The 19844-nt window shown below is 41.9% G+C and overlaps 2 protein-coding genes across 4 annotated transcripts in view; both read left to right on the top strand.

Moving 5' to 3' along the window:
* MARCHF10 (membrane associated ring-CH-type finger 10) overlaps positions 1–19110 on the top strand; it is a 49310-nt gene extending 30200 nt beyond the window's left edge. Inside the window, exons 4-5 of one of the 3 annotated variants that reach the window (XM_033089123.1) lie at positions 11215–11386; positions 18581–19110. In XM_033089123.1, the coding sequence (XP_032945014.1) occupies positions 11215–11386; positions 18581–18915 (507 nt within the window). In that variant the 3' untranslated portion in view covers positions 18916–19110. The remainder of the gene's footprint in view (positions 1–11214; positions 11387–18580) is intronic. The other 2 variants (XM_033089126.1, XM_033089125.1) reach the window with 2 other exon arrangements.
* On the top strand, positions 5184–5450 carry LOC117012727 (60S acidic ribosomal protein P1-like). Its single transcript, XM_033089127.1, has one exon. The coding sequence runs from the start codon at positions 5184–5186 to the stop codon at positions 5448–5450; it is 267 nt and encodes an 88-aa protein (XP_032945018.1).
* Positions 19111–19844: the final 734 nt, after the last annotated feature.

Below are 19844 nucleotides of genomic sequence, written 5' to 3'. Positions count from 1 at the left end.
GCCATCAGGCAAGAGTTGGAGAATGACTTCGTCTTTTCTGGCCCTGACTGCTTCAGTCCCCTTGCTCTTCTGATCATCTCTGTTCATTGTCACCTTGCCATTTCAGACTCAGTAGAACATAACTTTATATGTTCTCAGTGCTGTTAGATCCCAGTTTAAAAATCTAGCTATTTTCACGTCCCCGAGGAAATGCATCCCACTTCACAATCCTTGGCTCTCCATCTTCCAGGAGGTTTATAATGTTACTAAGTCAATTACTGTAGTGCCCAGTGCCACTTACATTCCCTAATGTAAATCCTTTCTTTTCCCAGTGTGAGTCTTTCTCTGAACTTTTGAGAGAGCCTAGCCTTGGGCAAGATTATACCTCTATTTTAGTATGGATGATGCCAGAATCACAAGTTAGAGATCTTTAGAAAATGTTAACTACAAAAATAGTGTTCCAGAAAATATTGATTGATTTTGAAAATAACTTCATTTAGTTAACATGGCTTTATTAGGACTTTCTCATCATATTATCAATAGGGAACTGAAAAGTCTACACATGTATCATGCAATTTGGTTATTTATTTATTTATTTATTTATTTTATGTTTTAGGCTTAGATTTTGAAAAAGAAATCTGGTTTTCTTCCCCCGAAGGAATAACAATGTGCTATAGCCTCCACCTCCATGTGACATATTAACTTAGGAACATATGGGGGAAGAAATAAAAAATGTAATTACTGTTCAAAATTACAAGAAGAAAACACATAGTTTTTAAATCCAAATAATTTAATTATTATTGTTTGAGAATCTTTAAATGTTGTTAAATATTTGCCATTAGAGTTCTACTGTCTGAAAGAGAAATTGTACCATATTTTCTTAAGAGTAGATCAATTTCAACTGGCTATTTATAAAACTATCATAAATTATATAGCCTTCAGAAAAAAACAAGAGTCCAGTATAGGAATTGACCGATCTCTCTGTTCATATGTTGAAAAGGTGAAAACCCAGTAGAATTTTTCACTGGAGCTTTTGATTTTCATTTCAACAGTGGGTAGTTACTGTATAATAGTTAGCTGGTTAATTTTTAAAATGGCTGAACAGGGGTTCCAGTCAAAATGGTGGAGTAGATAAATGCTCTGCTTGCTTCCTCCCATGACCATATTAAAATTACAACTAAATTATAGAACAACCAATCTGGAGAATTATCCAAAGACTAGTTGAACAGAAACCCAATAACTAAGGATATAAAGAAGCCACTTCTAGACTGGTAGGAGAGGCAGAGACATGAAACGGGCTGGCCCCACACCCACGTGTGGCAGTCGAGAATTGGGAGGGATATCTCAGCTGCAGAGATGCCCCCTGAAGAGCAAGGGGTCCCAGCTCCACACCAGGGTCCTCAGCCCAGAGCACCAGAGCTGGGAAAAGTGGCCCCCACAATATCTGGCTGTGAAAAATCAGAGGGGATTCCATCCATCTGGGTGAGACAGAGAAGGCAGCAAAAAACCCAGGCATCCTCTTAAAAGACCCACTCACAGCATCTCTCATTCCCAGGCACTTACCCTGGGCTTTGGTGGAGGGACAGAAACTTGGAAGATGCCAGAGACATAAAGGGAGAGACTGAGTTGTGTGGCTTCAGGGCAATGACTGGAGGGAAAGCTGCCACTGTGCCTGTGTTGAGCCCTCCCCCAAATCTGAATTTTTTTCTTTTTTTCTGAATTTTCATTGGCCTGGTGAACACCACTCACCTCATACTGGTGACTCCCTGAGACCCTGCCCCACCCAACTTCCATACCAACCTGAGGCTCTTTTGGCAACTGAGCTTATGGACAGCTGGCAGGCAGTGACAGGCCTCAGGGTGCCCTGGACATTTTCCTGAGCTGTCCCAGGTCCAGAACTGGGGATGGCCAGCCCTGGTTCACAGCATGGCTTCTTCTACACACCTCCAGATCCAGCACAGGCAGTGACCAACTACAGATTGCTTTGTAGCTCCTACCAGGTAGCACTGGGCCAATCAGAGGCAGCAGCTAATCTTGGCCTGCACAGGAGCCCCTTCCAAGAGGTCCCAGAACCAGCACACCTGGTGGCTGGTTTCAAACTGCAACAGAACACCACCCGATTATTTCCACAAGCAGCACACACAAAGGGTGGTCTTGGCAGGCACCAGAGCCCGCTGGGGCAAATCCCACTCCATGGGTCAGTCCCTGAACAGCAGCTCATACACTATGGTCATGGCCAGTCCTCACAACCAGGAAGCCTAAGGGTCAATCCCACCCACTGACATGCAATCAAGGCTCAACTACAACAGGAGGGCACACAGAATCCACACAAGGGACACTCCTGGAGCATCTGGCTCAGGTGACCAGAGAGACTCATCATTGGTCCCCACCAAACACCAACTACATAGGCCACCCTGACAAGACTGAGAGACATAGCAGATCCACCTAATACACAGAAACAAACACAGAGAGGCAGACAATATGAGGAAATAAAAAATCATGTCTCAAATAAAAAATCAGGAGAAAGCTTTAGAAAAAGAACTAAATGAATTGGAGGCAAGCAATATACCAGATAGAGTTCAAAACACTGCTCATAAGAAACACTGATGCTCAGAAAATTAGTAAGAATTTCAACAAATAGGTAGTAAGCATAAAAAAGGACATAGAAACCATAAAAAAAGAACGAGTCAGAAAAGAAGAATACAATAACTGAAATGAAGAATACAGTAGAAGGAATCAACAGCAGATTAGATGAAGCAGAGGATTGAATCAGTGATTTAGAAGACAAGGTAGCAGAAAACACCCAATCAGAACTGCTAAAAAAAAAAGAATTTTTAAAAAATGAGGATAGTTTAAGGGATCTCTGGGACAACATGAAGTATAACAACATTCACATCAAAGAGGTACCAAAAGGAGAAGAGAGAGAACAAGGGATTGAAAATGTATTTAAAGAAATAATGACTGAAAAGTTTCTGAACCTGGAGAGGGAACTAGACAAACAAGTCCAGGAAGCACAGAGAGTCCCAAACAAGATGAACCCAAAGAGATCCACACCAAGACACATCATAATCAAAATGCCAAAGGTTAAAGACAAAGAGAGAATCCTAAAAGCAGCAAGAGAAAAGCAGTTAGTTACCTACAAGGGAGCTCCAATAAGACTGTCAACTAATTTCTCAACAGAAACTTTGCAAGCTAGAAGGGATTGGCAGGAAATTTTCAAAGTGATAGAAAGCAAGGCCCTTCAACCAAGACTACTCTGCCCAGCAAGGCTATCATTTAAAATTGAAGGAGAGATAAAGAGCTCCCCAGACAAGAAAAAGCTAAAGGAATTTATCACCACCAAACCATTATTACAAGAAATGTTGAAGGAGTGGAAATGAAGAAGAAGGAGTGGAAAGAAGAACATAAATATGAACAATAAAATGGCAATAACTTCAATAGCTATCAATAATCACTTTAAATATAAATGGATTAAATTTTCCAATCAAAAGACACAGGGTGGCTGAATGGATAAGAAAACAAGACCTATACATATGCTGTCTACAAGAGACCCATTCAGATTGAAAGACACACAGACTGAAAGTAAAAGGATGGAAAAAGATATTTCATGCAAATGGAAAAAAAAATGGGGTAGCAATACTTACATCAGAAAGAAATAGACTTTAAAACAAAGGCTATAATAAGAGAGATAGAAGGACATTTTATAATGACAAAGGGATCAAACCAACAAAGGGATATAACCCTTATAAACAGTTATGCACCCAATATAGGAGCACCTAAATACATAAAGCAAATATTAACCAACACAAAGGGACAGATTGACAATAATACAGTCATTGTAGGGGACTTTAACACCCATTTACATCAATAGATTCCAGACAGAAAATTAACAAGGAAACAGTGGCCTTAAATGATACATTAGATCAGATGGATTTCATTGATATTTTTAGAGCGTTTCACCCCAAAGCAGCAGAATATACATTACTTTCAAGGGCACATGGAACATTTTCCAAGATAGACCACATAAGTTTCAATACATTTAAGAAGGTTGAAATCATACCAAGCATCTTCTCCACCCACAATGGTATGAAACGAAATCAATTACAAGAAAAAAACTGAAAAACGCAAACACATGGAGGCTAAATAACATGTTACTAAACAATGAATGGGTTAATAATGTGATCAAGGAAGAAATCAAAAGATACCTTGAGACAAATGGAAACAAAAACATGTGACCCCACATCTATGGCACACAGTGAAAGTAGCCATCAGAGGTAAATTCATAGCAATACAGGCCTACCTCAAGAAACAAGAAAAATCTCAAATAAACAATCTAACCCTACTCCAAAGGAACAAGAAAAATAACAGCAAACGAAGCCCAAAGTGAGCAGAAGGAAGGAAATAATAAAGATCAGAGCAGAAGTAAATGAAATAGGGTCTAAAAAATACAATAAAAGAACTCAATGAAACCAAGAGCTGATTCTTTGAAAAGATAAACAAAATTGATAAACCTTTAACCAAACTCATCAGGAAAAAGAGAGAGAGGATCCAAATAAATAAAATCAGAAATGAAACAGGAAAAGTGACAACTAACACCACAGAAATACAAAGGATTGTAAGAAAATACTATGAAAAGTTATATGCCAAAAAATTCAACAATCTGGAAGAAATGGATAAATTCCTAGAAACATACAATTTCCAAGACTGAATAAAGAAGAAACAGAAAATCTGTACAGACCGATTACTACTAACGAAACCCAATCAGTAATCAAAAAACTCCAAACTAACGCCCTGGTTCAGATGGTTTCACAGGTGAATTTTAGCAAACATTCAAAGAAGAATTAATGCTTATCCTTCTCAAAATATTCCAAAAAAATTCAAGAGGAGGGAAGCCTCCCAACATCATTTTTCGAGTTCACGATTACCCCCGAATCCAAAGCCAGACAAAGACATTACAAAAAAAGAATATTATAGGCCAATACCCCTGATGAACATTGATGCAAAACTCCTTAACAAAGTATTAGCTTACCGAATTCAGGAATACATTAAAAAGACCATACATGCCCTTTCCTCAGCTCTCGGTAAGGTGCTCAGTCCTTCTAAGGAAGCTAAGGCTGCATTGGGATAAGGCCCTCACTTCATCTGGCAACTAGCACCACGCCCGGCAACGCTTGCCAAGCACTCGCCCAGCACTCGCCTGCACCATGGCCTCCGTGTCGGAGCTCACCTGCATCTATTGGACCCTCATCTTGCATGATGATGAGGTGACAGTCATGGAGGATAAGATTAATGCCCTCATTAAAGCAGCCAGTGTAAATGTTGAACCTTTCTGGCCAGGCTTGCTTGCAAAGGCTCTGGCCAATGTCAACATCGGGAGCCTCATCTGCAATGTAGGGGCTGGTGGACCTGCCCCAATAGCACCAGCAGGAGGTCCTGCCCCCTTCACCACTGCTGTCCCAGTTGAGAAGTGAAATCAAAGACAGAATCTGAGGAGTCTGATGATGACATGGGCTTTGGGTTTCTTTGACTAAACTTCTTTTGTAACATGTTCAATAAAAGTTGAACTCTGGTCAAAAAAAAAAAAAAAAGATCATACACCATGCTCAAGAGGGATTTACTCCTGGGATGCAAGGTTGGTTTGATATCTGCAAATCAATTAACGTGATATATCACATAAACAAAATTAAAGATAAAAATCATATGATCATATCAATAGATGCAGAAAAAGCATTTGACAAAATCCAGTATCCATTTATGATAAAAACTCTTAGCAAAGTGAGAATAGAGGGAATATCCCTCAACATAATAAAGGCCATTATGACAAACCCACAGCTAACATACTCAGTAGTGAAAAGCTAAAAGCATTTCTGTTAAGATCAGAAACAAGGATGTCCACTTTCACCACTTTTATTCAACATAGTATTGGTAATCCCAGCCACAGCAATCAGACAAGAAAAAGAAGTAAAAAGGTATCCAAATCAGGAAGAAAGAAAGCAATTCTCATTTTTTGCAGATGACATGATATTATATATAGAGATCCCTAAAATTCCAACAAAACCTATTAGAAGTGATAGATAAATTCAGTAAAGTAGCAGGATACAAAATTAATATTCAGAAATCAGTTGCATTTCTATATACCAATAACAAATTATTAGAAAGAGAAATTAAGAAAACAATCCCATTTATAATTGTATCAAAAAAATACCTAGGAATAGGGACCGGTCCAGTGGCTCATGCTCCTAACTCTGAAGGCTACTGGTTCGATTCCCACATGGGCCAGTGGGCTCTCAAACCACAACGTTGCCAGTTCAACTCCTCGAGTCCCGCAAAGGGATGGTGGGCTCCACCTCCTGCAACTAAGATTGAACATGGCACATTGAGCTGAGCTGCCACTGAGCTCCGGGATGGCTCAGTTGGTTGGAGCGTGGGCTCTCAACCACAGGGTTGCCGGTTCAACTCCTTGAATCCCTCAAGGGATGGTGGCCTCTGCCCTCTGCAACTAAGATTGAACATGGCACATTGAGCTGAGCTGCCGCTGAGCTCCTGGATGGCTCAGTTAGTTGGAGCACAGGCTCTCAACCACAAGGTTGCCAGTTCGATTCCTCGACTCCTGCAAGGGATGGTGGGCGGCGCCCCCTACAATTAGCAACAGCAACTGGACCTGGTGCTGAGCTGCGCCTTCCACAACTAAGACTAAAATGACAACAACTTGAAGCTGAACGGCACCCTCCACAACTAAGATTGAAAGGACAACAACTTGACTTGGAAAAAAGTCCTGGAAGTACACACTGTTCCCCAATAAAAAAAGTCCTGTTCCCCTTCCCCAATAAAATCTTAAAAAAAAAAAAAAAATACCTAGGAATAAATTTAACCAAAGAAGTAAAAGACTTGTACTCAGAAAAAGACTTGTACTCAGAAAATTAAAAGACATTGAAGGAAAAAATTGAAGAAGATACAAATAAATGGAAGCATATATCATGCTCACGGAGAGGAATAATTAACATCATTAGAATGTCTATACTACCCAAAGAAATCGAAAGATTCAGTGCAATCCTATCAAAATACCAATGGCATTTTTCACAGAACTAGAACAAATAATCCTAAAATTTATATGGAACCATAAAACTCCCCAAATAGTCACAGCAATCTGGAGAAAGAAGGACAAAGTTGGAGGTATCACAATACCTGATATCAAGGGACTACAAGGCTATACTAATCAAAACAGCATGGTACTGGCATAAAAACAGACACATAGATCAATGAAACAGACTAGAGAGCCCAGAAATAAACCCACACGTAGATGGTCAATCTATTGCAAAGGAGGCAAAAATATACAATGGGGTAAAGACGGTCTATTCAATAAATGGTGTTGGGAAAACTGGACAGATACATGCAAAAAAAATGAAAATAGACCATCTTCTTACATTACATACAAGAATAAACACAAAATGGATTAAAGACTTAAATGTAAGACCCAAAACCATAAAATTCCTAGAAAATATAGGCAGTAAACTCTCGGACATTGCTCTTAATAATAGTTTTTTTCTGATATGTCACCTTGGGCAAGGGAAACAAAAGAAAAACTAAATAAATGGGACTACATTAAACTAAAAAATTTTTGCACAACAAAGGAAATACAAAACAGAAAGCCAACCAATGAATGGGAGAAGACTTTCACTAATGATACATTGATAAGGAGTTAATATTCAAAATTTATAAAGAACTCATGCAACATCACACCAAAAAAATATATATATAATCTAATCAAAAATGGGTAGAGGACCGGAATAGACATTTCTCCAAAGAGGACAAACAGATGCCCAATAGACGTATGAAAAGATGCTCAACATCACTAATCATCAGTGAAATGCAAATTAAAACCACAGTGAGCTATCACCTCACACCTATCAGAATGGCCATTATCAATAAATCAACAAACAACAAGTGCTGGCTAGGATGTGGAGGTACAATTGGTGGGATTGCCAACTGGTGCAGCCACTGTGGAAAACAGTATGGAGGTTCCTCAAAAAATTAAAAATAGAACTACTTATGATCCAGCAATTCCACTTCTGGGTAATTATCCAAAGAAATCCAGAACACTAATTCAAAAAGATATATGAACCCCTATGTTCACTGCAGCATTATTTACCATAGCCAAGATATGGAACAACCTGTGTCCATCAATAGACAAATGGATAAAGAAGTGGTACACATATACAACAGACTATTACTTGGCTATAAAAACAGTGAAATCTTACCATTTACAACAACATGGATAGGCCTGGAAGGTATTATACTAACTGAAATAAGTCAGATAGAGAAAGACAAATACCATATGATCTCACTTACATATGGAATCAAAATAAATGAGCAAACAAAACACAAACAGACTCATAGATGCAGGGAACAAGCTGATGGTTGCCAGATGGGAGGGGGTTTGGGGGGCAGAGTGCAAAAAGGTGACGGTATTAAGAAATACAAATTGGTAGTTACAAAATAGTCATGGGGATATAAAGTACAGCGTAGGGAATACAGTCAAAATATTGTAATAACTATGTATAGTGCCAGGTGGGTAGTAGACTAGTCAGGGGGATCACTTCGTAAATTATATAAATGTCTAACCACTATGCTGTCTGTACACCTGAAACTAATATAAAATAGTATTGAATGTCAACTATAATTGAACATTTTTTAAAAGGGGGGGAAGATGAAGGGAAATAAGACGTTCAAATTTCTAGGTGTAAAACAAATAAGTCACGGGGATGTAATGTGCAGCATGGGGAATATAGTCAATAATATTGTGATAGCATGGTACAGTGTTTCATGGTTGCTGGACTTATCATGGTGATCACTTCTTTAGGTATATAAATGTTGAATAACTATTCAGGTGTACACCTGAAACTAATATAATAATGTATGTTAGCTATAGTTTAATAAAAATCTTTTTTTAAAATGGTTGAACATTAATTAATGGCCAGGTGCAAAAGTCAACACTTACATGGCACTTACTGTGTGCCTGGCACTGTTCTAAGTGCTATGAACATACCTTAACTCATTTAATCTTCAGAGAACCACCAACAGGTGAATACCATTGTTCACAAATGAGAATATCTGTGACACAGAGAGAACTAACCCAATGTCACACAATGACAACATGAAAGAGCCAGGGTGCACTCCCAGGAAGCTGGACTCTGAGTCTTAAATATCACACGCTAGTGTCAGAATAAGTTACTACAACTTCTTCCACCCAAGGATCTGCCTCTCCAGAAAATAAGACGGGTTTTCATGAGAGGATAGATGAGAATGGCTGAGTACATCAGAGGACATGAATAAAGACACAAAAAGTTCAAGTGATTTGCTTAAGATTATTCAATGAAGCAAGCAGGAAAATATCCAGTAGCACATTCATAAGTATTTTAGTTCTTGCCATTCTGGCTTTAGTTTTCAACTGACAAAACACCCACTTCCAGGGGCAATTTCTGGACTATTAAGAATGTTTACTAACTGGAAGTAAGGTTGATGGAACCAGGAACCAGAGAAGGACATATGTAGGACACAGGTACATGATTCCGTATGTAATATGCCAAGCTTTCTTTCCCTTCTTTGGTGCTGTTAAAGGCTCAAGGATGATGGATGGGTGAAAGAAGCATAAACTTGGCTTAACACCCCATCTAATAAAGAGTCTCTTCACCAACTCCTCCCAACTCACCACTGCCTGGGGCAAACAAAGAATGTGAGTAGTTTCTGAAAGAAATTCTGTCCCATGTTCACTGATGTTCTTCTTGCCTGTTACGATCTTAGGTGTCATAATTAAAATTTGCCAACACTTCCCTTTCTCAGAATGGAGAGCCTATTTCATGTTCATAAATGACCTAATGCTTCATCTTTGACATTTCAGAATAATTTTCAAGGATTTCTATTTAAATTCCAGAATCAAAAGGGAAAAGGGAGAACAACCAATTCATTATGTCCTTTCCTTTTCCTGTCCCTTTATCTGAGGGTGGTCTGTTTTCTGAAAATGTAGGGAGAAACAATAATTGTTGGAAGGCTGCATCCAGACACTAATTTACAAAACATGATTTACAGTTTTAGAGGATGACGACCTGTCCACCTGTAGATTTCATCTTCTTTAGAGAAGACGGACGACTAGGGGGTTTTTTGAGGGTTTACAGTGCACCCAATAATTCAAAGCTATTCGGACTATTTTCCTGAGTCAGGAGCCTTGAAATGAAAATGTCACAACTGTCAGTGAACACAATGAGCAAGATCAATACAAATTGCCACAGTTGGGGAAGTGGGGGGGGGGCATTAATTTAGCATCCTGTGTCTACCAAGCACTGCATTTTCAGAGGACTTTTTAATACTGGACTACAATGCACAACGTAGGAGAATTTAGTATCAGTGGTAGGAGAATTTCAGGGTGGATATGGGGGGAGTCTTGTGGTTTTGTTTGTTGCTGAGTGTATCACCTAGCAAATCATACTAACACCAGGACCTAAACCATAAGGCAGGACTTCAATCACCCTTCAAGACCAGGTTTCTCATAAGCCATTTACATTGTTTTCATCATTTCTTTGGTGGGTGGAAGTGTGGCAAAGTATTAAAACTATCAAATGCCTGGATAATTTTTATTGCCTCTGCAAGGCTGTGTTGAGATATTCGGACACTGCAGGAATCATGATTTGTCTGTGCGTAGATTTATACTGACTTCTTTATAGCAGACTGACAAGTAGGGGGCTTTTAAAAAGATTAGTCTGTCTTATGTTGCACCCAATAACTCAGAATATGAAACTGAGGTCTGACTTATTCAGTCCCAACACACTATCTAAATTTCCTTTTCATTGTCAAGTATAGGATTAACACAAGGAACGTTTTTTTTCTCACCCACCCCCAAAGTAGTTCAAATTACAAATAGCAAGAAGTTTAGAAGCACTGCTAGTTTCTCCTGCTTTCATATGTAGCTTTTAACATGAGCTGGTTTGCTGGTCATCAGATTTCTTAAGGGTCAGACATGCATTCTTTTCATAATGTCCTACACAATAGACTCATTAGCTTTTCTATTATTTCTAAATGATAACACCAAGTTCTGGTGAAAGGGCTATTGATCACACACGGCAGGTTGCTTCAGTGCTATTGATAGAGGAGTCACTGCATTTGGCTTGTCTTTTTTCCCCTCTGTCCAGCGAAGATGACCTACTAGGCCACTGACACCCAGACACCTTTCATTTTCGATAGAGTTCTGGTGAGGAGGATGCTCTAGCCGAGCCAAGATTATCTACCAAGAATTCTGTGGTTAAGTGTGATTCCAAACTTCCAGCAATTGACCAAACATCAGTCAAGCAGCAACATAAAAGTACCATGACTATAAGGAAACCAGAGAAAGTGGGCGCCAGCAAACCGTCTTCAGGTGAGTGCTGGTTTGTTAAAATTCACAAATTCTAAAATCCTAGTATTAAAGGTAATGACAACAATCAAATTGGTGAATGTTGGTGACACCCAGGGTTTTCCAAGTGGCTAATTCAGGTTTTGGAGGGTCTGATGATCTTGTACAAACATTAAAATGCATTTCAGAGTAGAATATCAGGTTGAGGAGGCGTGAATTATGCAGAGTAACTGTCTCCACTGCCAGCATTTTCTGCCCAATCATTGGCTTTGTGTGGCACTGGCCTAGAACTGCCGCCTTTTCATCTTCTTCGCCCTTCTGGGGGGATAAAGGCATTTGGCCCCAGGTATCAAGTTTTATGACTCAAGCAAGAGCATGAAGAGAAGCTTTTATAAGCATCTGAATGGCATAATTTATAGCCGAGAAAGAGCAATAAAGTCCTCGACTTCTGGGGTTGTTCTCTCTGGGAGAAAGGGGGCTTGATAAATTCTTCCTTTTGTGCAATTTGGTAAATAATTCACTCTTTAGCTGCCTTTGAAGCAAAGACCAGTCTTCTGCTTGGGGCAGGAGTGATTTAATAGTATCCAGAAAGGGGATAAATTCAACGGAAAGTTTACAGTCCCTCGGGCTGATCCCCATTAAAGCCAACCTCTATAGGACACACTCGATTCTTCTGGGAACTGATGTCCAAGTTGGGATAACCAGACAGAAAGGTCTGCCTTCTGCTTGCCGTGGAATGGAAACATCCAAATTAACTGCCGACGAATTCGTCAATCATGTGCAATTCACTTACATCCTCATCACAGCTACTTTCTAATCTGAAATAGCTCCTGTAGGCAACCACCCGCCCAGTTGTCTTAATGCATTTTTAGAAAATGGCAGCTGTCTATTAACCCTCCACATTTTATTGCTTTCATGAAGTAAAAAAACAAATTGACTTCTGAAATGAAGTCCTTTCAGGCAAAGCCCCAAGTCTTTTTCCTTATTTAACCAGGGGACTGTATCCTCATAGGTAATTTCTCATTTTGAAGATTCTTAGTAGGAATTGAATTTTTAATTCAGCTGTTTAAGAGTGAAATAAGGCAGAGAAGATCATTCCCCAAATATTTCAAAATACATATTGCAATTTATTGAATTGAGGATGTTTTGATCAAAAAAATGAATTTAAGTTTAAATAATGCAAGTCCATCACTCGATAAAATGTTGAGCTTTCTTGCTAAAACTGGGTAGCTATTCACATGGTATGCTTCGTCATCTGGGGAGATGTTAGCTTGTCTGATTAATACAGAAGTGAGTTCTCCATATGTAACTTACAACACTGACAAAAAGGATGGATTAATTCACTTTACATTCTAAAAAACATAATAAATCTGAAGAATTACTAGATTGGAAAACATCAAGGTTTAGGCAAGAGAGCAAAGTTGGCAGGAAGACATCTATTTCATCAAAGGAGGGATGTTACTTGTAGTAAAAGCCTTTAAAAACCACCAGCCTTATCGTCATATTATGGCCCCAGACCATGTCCAAGACCCGTGCCGACGTGAGCTGGACTGTGGCCTGGCTGTCCTGCGAGGGTAGCAGTCCTGCTGATTGGTATCCATTGCTCCAGAAGCCAAATCTGTTGTGCGGCAAACTGGGCTGATTAGGAAGTTGGCTAACAGCAAAGCCTTGGTGTGTTAAGATCCACGCAATTTACATGTGTAGACTCATTGTCAGAGTTCCTTAATCAACATAGCAAAATGAGAGCCCAGAGACAGGGCAAGAATTTAAGCTGAGTCTGTCCAGGAAAAGTCCAGTTAACTGGTGGTGACCATACAGAAAAATCAGATAAATACTCTGCTATTACAGAAAAGAAAAAGAAAAAAAGATTTGGGACCTGAATTATCTGGACATGTCGATCCAATTCACCAGGTGAATTTATAGTTTCCTGCTTTTCTTCACCTCTGGAGAGAAAGATTTTCCTAACGCATTCTGGGGGCAATCCAAAGTTGGCAGTGAGTCACCAAACCTCTTCCCATGTCAGACCTCAGGTTCTGTGCAAAACTGAGGCATCAAACACAGTAAAATCCCTTTGCAACATCTGCTTGGTAGGTTAACCTTCCATATAGTGTTATGCCAGACTTTTACTGAATTAACATAGCTGGGGACGTGGTTTGATTTACACTGACTTACAAATCTATGTAACGATGACTCGTATCACAGAGTTTTTCCTTATAGGTGAACTGCCATCAAGAACCCCTAAAATGGCTATTTACAATATAGGAATTATCAGTGCCCTCTAGAAATAGATTTATAACTGAGAAATCAGATTTTCTTTGTTCTTCACACTGTATTAGAAGGAATTCGCGCATTTTAAATTAAGCTCCTATATTCCACGGAAATGTTTCTAAATGAGCTGGCTTGTGCTTCTTCTTGCTATCTCTATGCAGTGTGGGGTGTGTGGCTTATGGGTGAGCAAGTGCTTTGGAGTCAAAATGCTTAGATAAGCATCTGGGCCCCATTTCTTATTTGCTATGTACCTTTGGGCAAGTAATTTCTCTGTACCTCAGTATCCTCATGAGCAAAATGGGGGAGAGGGGTCAAAACAGATCCTACCTGCTAGGATTGCTGTGATGATTCAATGGTAAAACATATGCTCAGCTGTTAGAAGGGTGCCTGCCAACTTAAGCCCTCGGTACATTCTAGCATTATGAATCAAGCACATGAGAGCTGCATTTCATAGGAAGAATGAACTAGAAAATTTTGTTTTCTTTGTCTTACTGTTGTTCCTTTCCCTCTAATCGTTTTCCTCCTTTGCCAAAGATCAGAGTTGTATTTTTTAAATTCTACCATAAATGCAGGTACAGACACTTTTACTACACCCTGAATTTCCAAAGCAAAACACCAAATGGGAAAAGATGAATAGTCAGAAAGCATTTACCAAGCCAGAGCTTTGCTTTATCTCCAAAAAGACATGGAAAATCCAGACAGAGTTAAGACACAGCTGGGTCTGATGTGCAACCGATTCAGAAATCCTATTTCATGATCAAGGTGAACACTGACATCGGGTGAGAAGTAAGCCTAGCAGAGTTACACATTCTGATTTCAGAATTCTGTATGGACCCATGAGAAACAAAGCAGTAGGCAGGCCCAGCGAGCATAGGGACACAGGGAAGTGCAGAGAGCTCGGTTACCTCCAGCTCCTGGGCTCCTCCTGCTCCCCAGACCCTTCCCAGGCCTGAGCCTCAGCTGGAAAGGAGCCACCTCTCCTTTCCAGGCATTAGAGGCATCCAACAGCCATCGTGTTACAGGGTTCTGGCTCCTGGAGTCCTCAAGTGCTCTCTACCCCAGTGCCAGGCACATGGGAGGTGAGGGTGCCCTCTCCTGCCCTCTCGTCTCACCTAGCGCTTGGGCATAGTCCCCTAGTTATATGCCAGGAAAACGCATCTGGATGGAGTCCTGTTAACCTGCTTCCAAAATCTTGCCCTTTAAAGCAAAGCCAGGCACTCTGAAATTATCCTCCCTTATTACTGAGTGGGGTCATTACCATACTCAGATTTGTAAGAGCAGTAAAACATATTCAGCCTAATAGTCGCTTATCATGAAGACATGTTCTTATAAAACCAAGGAAAAGCAGTGAATTCAGATCTATAAAGATAAACATCTAAAATAACTCTGTTAAATTCAGAAATATCTGTTGGAAGAGCAGTTTGGAAAAGAAATTTGAGGCAAATCCCAAATCCTCATAACTTACTTTGCAAATAAATTCTGATGAAGATTTTCTCTGAAAGGTCAAGATTAATGGCAAGTCCACTGGTGTCCAACAACTTTCCAAGCTATCTGCCCAAGTCAGAAAACAACCAACATAAGGGAATGCTCCCTTTCTTACACAGATAATCATAATTCTCAGTCCATTTATGGTAACACTTCCAAGACAGAGGGGTTCAGGGGTGTTACAGAGCCCACAATTTGAGGTCCAGATCCCTAATCTATTACTCTATAGCCCTATAAATGTGAACTGGCAACTTTTCCGAACTCAGCTTCCTCATTAGCAAAATCGAGTTATTACCTGCCTCATCAGGTAGACAGAAGGACTAAAATGCTGAGTGTAGACTGGGCCTTAGGTAAAGGTTAATCCCCAGTCCTCCCTCTGCTTATAAAGCCTGCTCCCATAGGCTGCTCTCAGGTTAGCATCTTTATAAGAGAAATTGTAGTTTGGGGCGTAAGAGAGGTTATAGCTTGATTATTAAATATTTTAACTATTTGATTATCGATGATGACAACTACTTTCCAGTATCTATGGGATGCTAGCAAATATGTTTACCTGCCCCCACTGTCCCAGGGTACATAATGGCAGGGGGCACAGGTTTGCTCACCCATCACTCATTCATTCAGCAGTTCAGCATTCATTTACCGCACGCTTACCTGCCAGCCACTGCATGGGTCCCAGGGATACAGAGATAAAACACACAGGACCTGCCCTCCAGGGGCTCACAGCTTAGTGGGAGGGCGGGACGCCAACAGGCCCTGACCAAGGTAAGTTCTAAGAGCTTTGGGTGCGGTGAGTGGGGTGAGATTCCTGAAGGACAAGGAATTTAGCCAGAGGAGGAAGGCAAGAACGATGTGCCCAGCAGGATATACTAAGTGCACAAGGGCGTGGAGGAGAGAGAGACAGACAGGCAGACACTGAGGAACGACAAATCGTCTAGGGCCTTGTGTCTCCAAGTGTCCCCAGACTACGAGCAGAGGCATTACCTGAGAGCTTGTTAGAAATGCAGGACTTCATGTCCCAACCCAGACTTACTGAATCAGAACCTGCCTTTAACAAGATCCCTGCACTTCTACGTTTGAGAAGCTCTGATTTAGGGTCAGGCTACAAATCAGGAAGTGGAGAGTCTAAAGTTGACACCCTATAGGCAGGCAAGGACCAGGTCCTCAAGGGCCTTGAATGTCAAGCTGAAGGTGATGGCGCATCAGGCATGGACGCGGGCCGAGCAGGAAGTAATGCGGTCAGATCGGCATCTTAATTTTTAATTGGAAAAATGTTTTTTCCAATTACAGCTGACATTCAATATTACATTAATTTCAGATGTACAGCACAGTGGTTAGACATTTACATAACTTACAAAGTAATCCCCCCGATAAGTCTAGTACCCACCTGAAGATCAGTATTTTAAAACCTGACTCCGTCCATAGCACAGAAAGGGGACTTGTTGGGAGGACGAGGGCAGACACAGGCCGGGAGACCAGACAAGCAGTAGTTACAATGGACCCAGAGACAAATGAGAAGGGCTTGACCTGTAGCAAAAGCAGAAGGGATAGAGAAGAGGGCCCGAGCTTGAGAGATGCTGAAGGAAGTAAACCTGGAGGAACTTGGTGACTGTTGGGTGTGGGGGTAAAGAAAAAGGAGGAATTAAAAAGAACTCGGAGTTCTGGACCAGAAAAGTAAGCCAATGGTGGTTGCCTTTGCCAAGGCTGAAAAAGTGAGAAGAGGGTGGGTCCCATTCTGTGGGCATTGTCTTTGAGGGGTAGGCAGGAGGTCCAGGAGGAAACGCCAGGAAGCTCCTGGATAACCAGGTCTGCTGCTCAGCAGAGATCCTCGGCCGCCAGTAGGAATCCCAGAGCCTACGGTGAACAAAAGACAGGTGAAACCACGAGTGTATTCCCTGCAAGAACAGATGGAGTAAGAAGAGTGATGATAAAAGAACCTTGAGAGATAAGAACAGTTAAAGGAAGAATGGGAGAAGACAACAGCAGAGAAATGATCTGAGAGGTAGGAACCACTGCAGGAGCCAAAGGAAGCATCTGGAAAGGAAGGAGTGGATAATAGCGTCAGATCCTACAGAGGATTCAGGTAAATAAGGACCGAGACCCCTCCCATTATAGGGACAGGCATACCTCAGAGATACTGTGGATTTCGTTTCAGACCCCCTGGAATAAAGCGACTATTGCACTAAAGCGAGCCATAGTCTTTCTGCTGGTGGAGGGTTCTACCTTCCATTTGTAAAACACTCAAAACCTGTGAAGCACAAGAGAGCAAAGCACGGTAAAACGAGATATGCCTTTAATGGTTTTCAACTGGATGCTTACAACGATGGCATTTTAGAATTGGAACTGATTTTAGGTGCAGCATTTCGTAAACTTCTCTGATGATAAGAATCACGAGGAAGGTGTTTAATTAAAATACTCATTCCTGGTTCCCCTTTCTCACCCACAGCACTAGAATCTCCAATGAAGGGACGTGCAAAACTGTGCTTTTAACAAGCACTCAAGGTGATTCTCCTCACAGAGGTTTGGGCACCTATCTCAGAGTTTTGCTTCTCATGCTTTAAAGTTCCTGAGAAACACCCAGAGACCTAGATAAACTACAGGTTCTGATTCAGTAGGTTTGGGTGGGCTGGGTTTCTGCAGGTCTCAGAAGCTCACAGGTGATCTCCATGCTGCTCGTCCAAGGACCACCTTTGGGGGAGCAAGGCTAGAGCAAACACCTGCCTCACTTTGCAGATGAGGAAACAGTTTTCAGGAAGATAGGCAGGTGATCCAAGGTGACCCAGCTGGTTAGTGGCAGAGCTGAGAGATTTGTCATGCGTGAGGGGGTCTCTGATCATGACTTCTCTGTCAGGTGCCCATATTCTGCCTCCAGCAAGGCTGGCAGATTGAGTGTGAGGTTAGTGAACAAATCATTAGCTTCACTTGGACACCTCCCTCGTCCACCTGCCTTTCCCATCCTTGGTCCCTCTCCCTTCTCGTGATCCCACCAGGATTTCTCTGCATCTTTCTCTTTTCCCAAGCTTCCCCTCTGCAGCAGAAAAGCCAGATTAAGGCATGACCACAACCTCCAACCAGGGGCAGCTGGAGGATTGGGCGGGGAGAGCCTTACCTAAGTGAGATCCTGCCGGCCACCATATGTTGCTGCCAGAATAGCTAATTACATTGGCTGTGGGAGCAGAGAAGGCAGCGAGAGCTTCCACACGGGAACTTAGTGGGGAAAGAACTTTCCTGCATCTGTCAGGGACTCCAGAGACTATTGGCTGGAAAAGGGTGTGATGGTGGTTGATGCCATTTCCCGGGTTAACTCCTCCACGACCTTGGAATCCAAGCGAGGCGCCTCCTGCCCCATTGAACCTGGAGACGCCACCCCCGAAGAGCAATTTTTGAGTTTTGATTCATTCACGGACTTTTTTCTGTCCTTTCCCACTGTGAAGGCTCCTTCTTGACTGCTCTTTTTCTTTTGTGCAGGTGACAGCAGCGAGCATCCGCTGTTCTGTGTTGAATATTCCCCTTACTGCTCCGTCTTTGCTTTCTCCCCTGTCCTGCAGCCCAATAGTACTTACTGCTGCCTCGTCCTGCCACTAGTGCCACCTGCGACCCCAGTAGCCCAAGACTCTTCGTCCCATCTCCCTCCAGCTTCCTTGCCCTCCTTCATGAGACCCACTGCCTCCTCCCTGGACCCTGGACCCGAGTCGCCAGCAGCCCTGTGCTATTTCCCAGTCTCCTGCCCCACCCAGGGGGAGACCCCAGTGCTGTGCCTACCTGGCCCCAGAAGGCCCAGTAGAATTTACCTCCTGTGGTAAGTCACCCTCGGCCAGGCACACAGCACAGTCGAGTCAGGGAGAGGAGAACATCAGGCTTCCAGAAGGCAGGTGGACGGGAAGGGGCCCAGAGGGCAATGCCACGAACAACCAGCACCGGGAGGGGAGGTGTGCAGGGGAGCAGGAAGACAAGACAGCTGCTGCCACTTCATTCAGCACCCTTGTAGCACTGCGGAATGAGCGACCAATAAAATCCCGTCATCCCTGGAGACTCATTTGATTTCTTCACTCCTGTGTCTGGCACACTCTGGAATGTTACCCCCAGAAACCGAACGGGCTCTTCCCTGTCTGCCCGTGGGAGGCGGCCCTGAGAGGGAGACACTGGGCCAGGGCCCTGGGAATGCACAGGCTGGAACTGCAAACCCGTTCAGAGCCACACAGAGGAGGGACAAATTAAAGGGCTCAGTCACTGTTTACATTCCCTTTTCTGCCTACTTATTAGGTACTACATTTCCCAAAATCAAAAATCCCACCTCCTGGGTTCAAAAATAAAACATATTTATGGTACATAATTAAGCTTTAATTAAGATCTCCTCTGGGTATGTGAGACAACACACATTTCCAGCACACACAAATAGGCAAATAGACGTGGCCTATTATTTGTGACTGTACAGAAAGCTGCCTATTACACCAAGGAAACATAAGCACTGGCAAGTGAGCTATAATTCTCCCCACAATCTAAATTAAAGGAAGCAATAAAAATTTTTAAAAGGCATCTCTTAGAACCTTGGCACCTCCTCAACACCAGGCATTCGAGTCAAGGCAGTGAGGGGAAGGGGTGAAGGTTCAGGAATTTGGGGCCTTCTCATTCTTTTCGTGTGTCAAGAACTGTATCTGTGTGTGGTGAGTGATGTGAGGAACTGAACAACTGTGAGGTGCATGGAATTAATGTGAACCGTTAAATGGACCTG

This window comes from Rhinolophus ferrumequinum, chromosome 21 (assembly GCF_004115265.2).
Source record: "Rhinolophus ferrumequinum isolate MPI-CBG mRhiFer1 chromosome 21, mRhiFer1_v1.p, whole genome shotgun sequence".
Lineage (NCBI taxonomy): Eukaryota > Metazoa > Chordata > Mammalia > Chiroptera > Rhinolophidae > Rhinolophus > Rhinolophus ferrumequinum.
Note: the sequence above shows the minus strand (reverse complement) of the source record. Positions and strands in the feature narration are given on the sequence as shown.

Excerpts from the sequence above, each read along its gene's own strand:
- LOC117012727 (XM_033089127.1), top strand. The coding sequence starts at position 5,184 with ATGGCCTCCGTGTCGGAGCTCACCTGCATCTATTGGACCCTCATCTTG.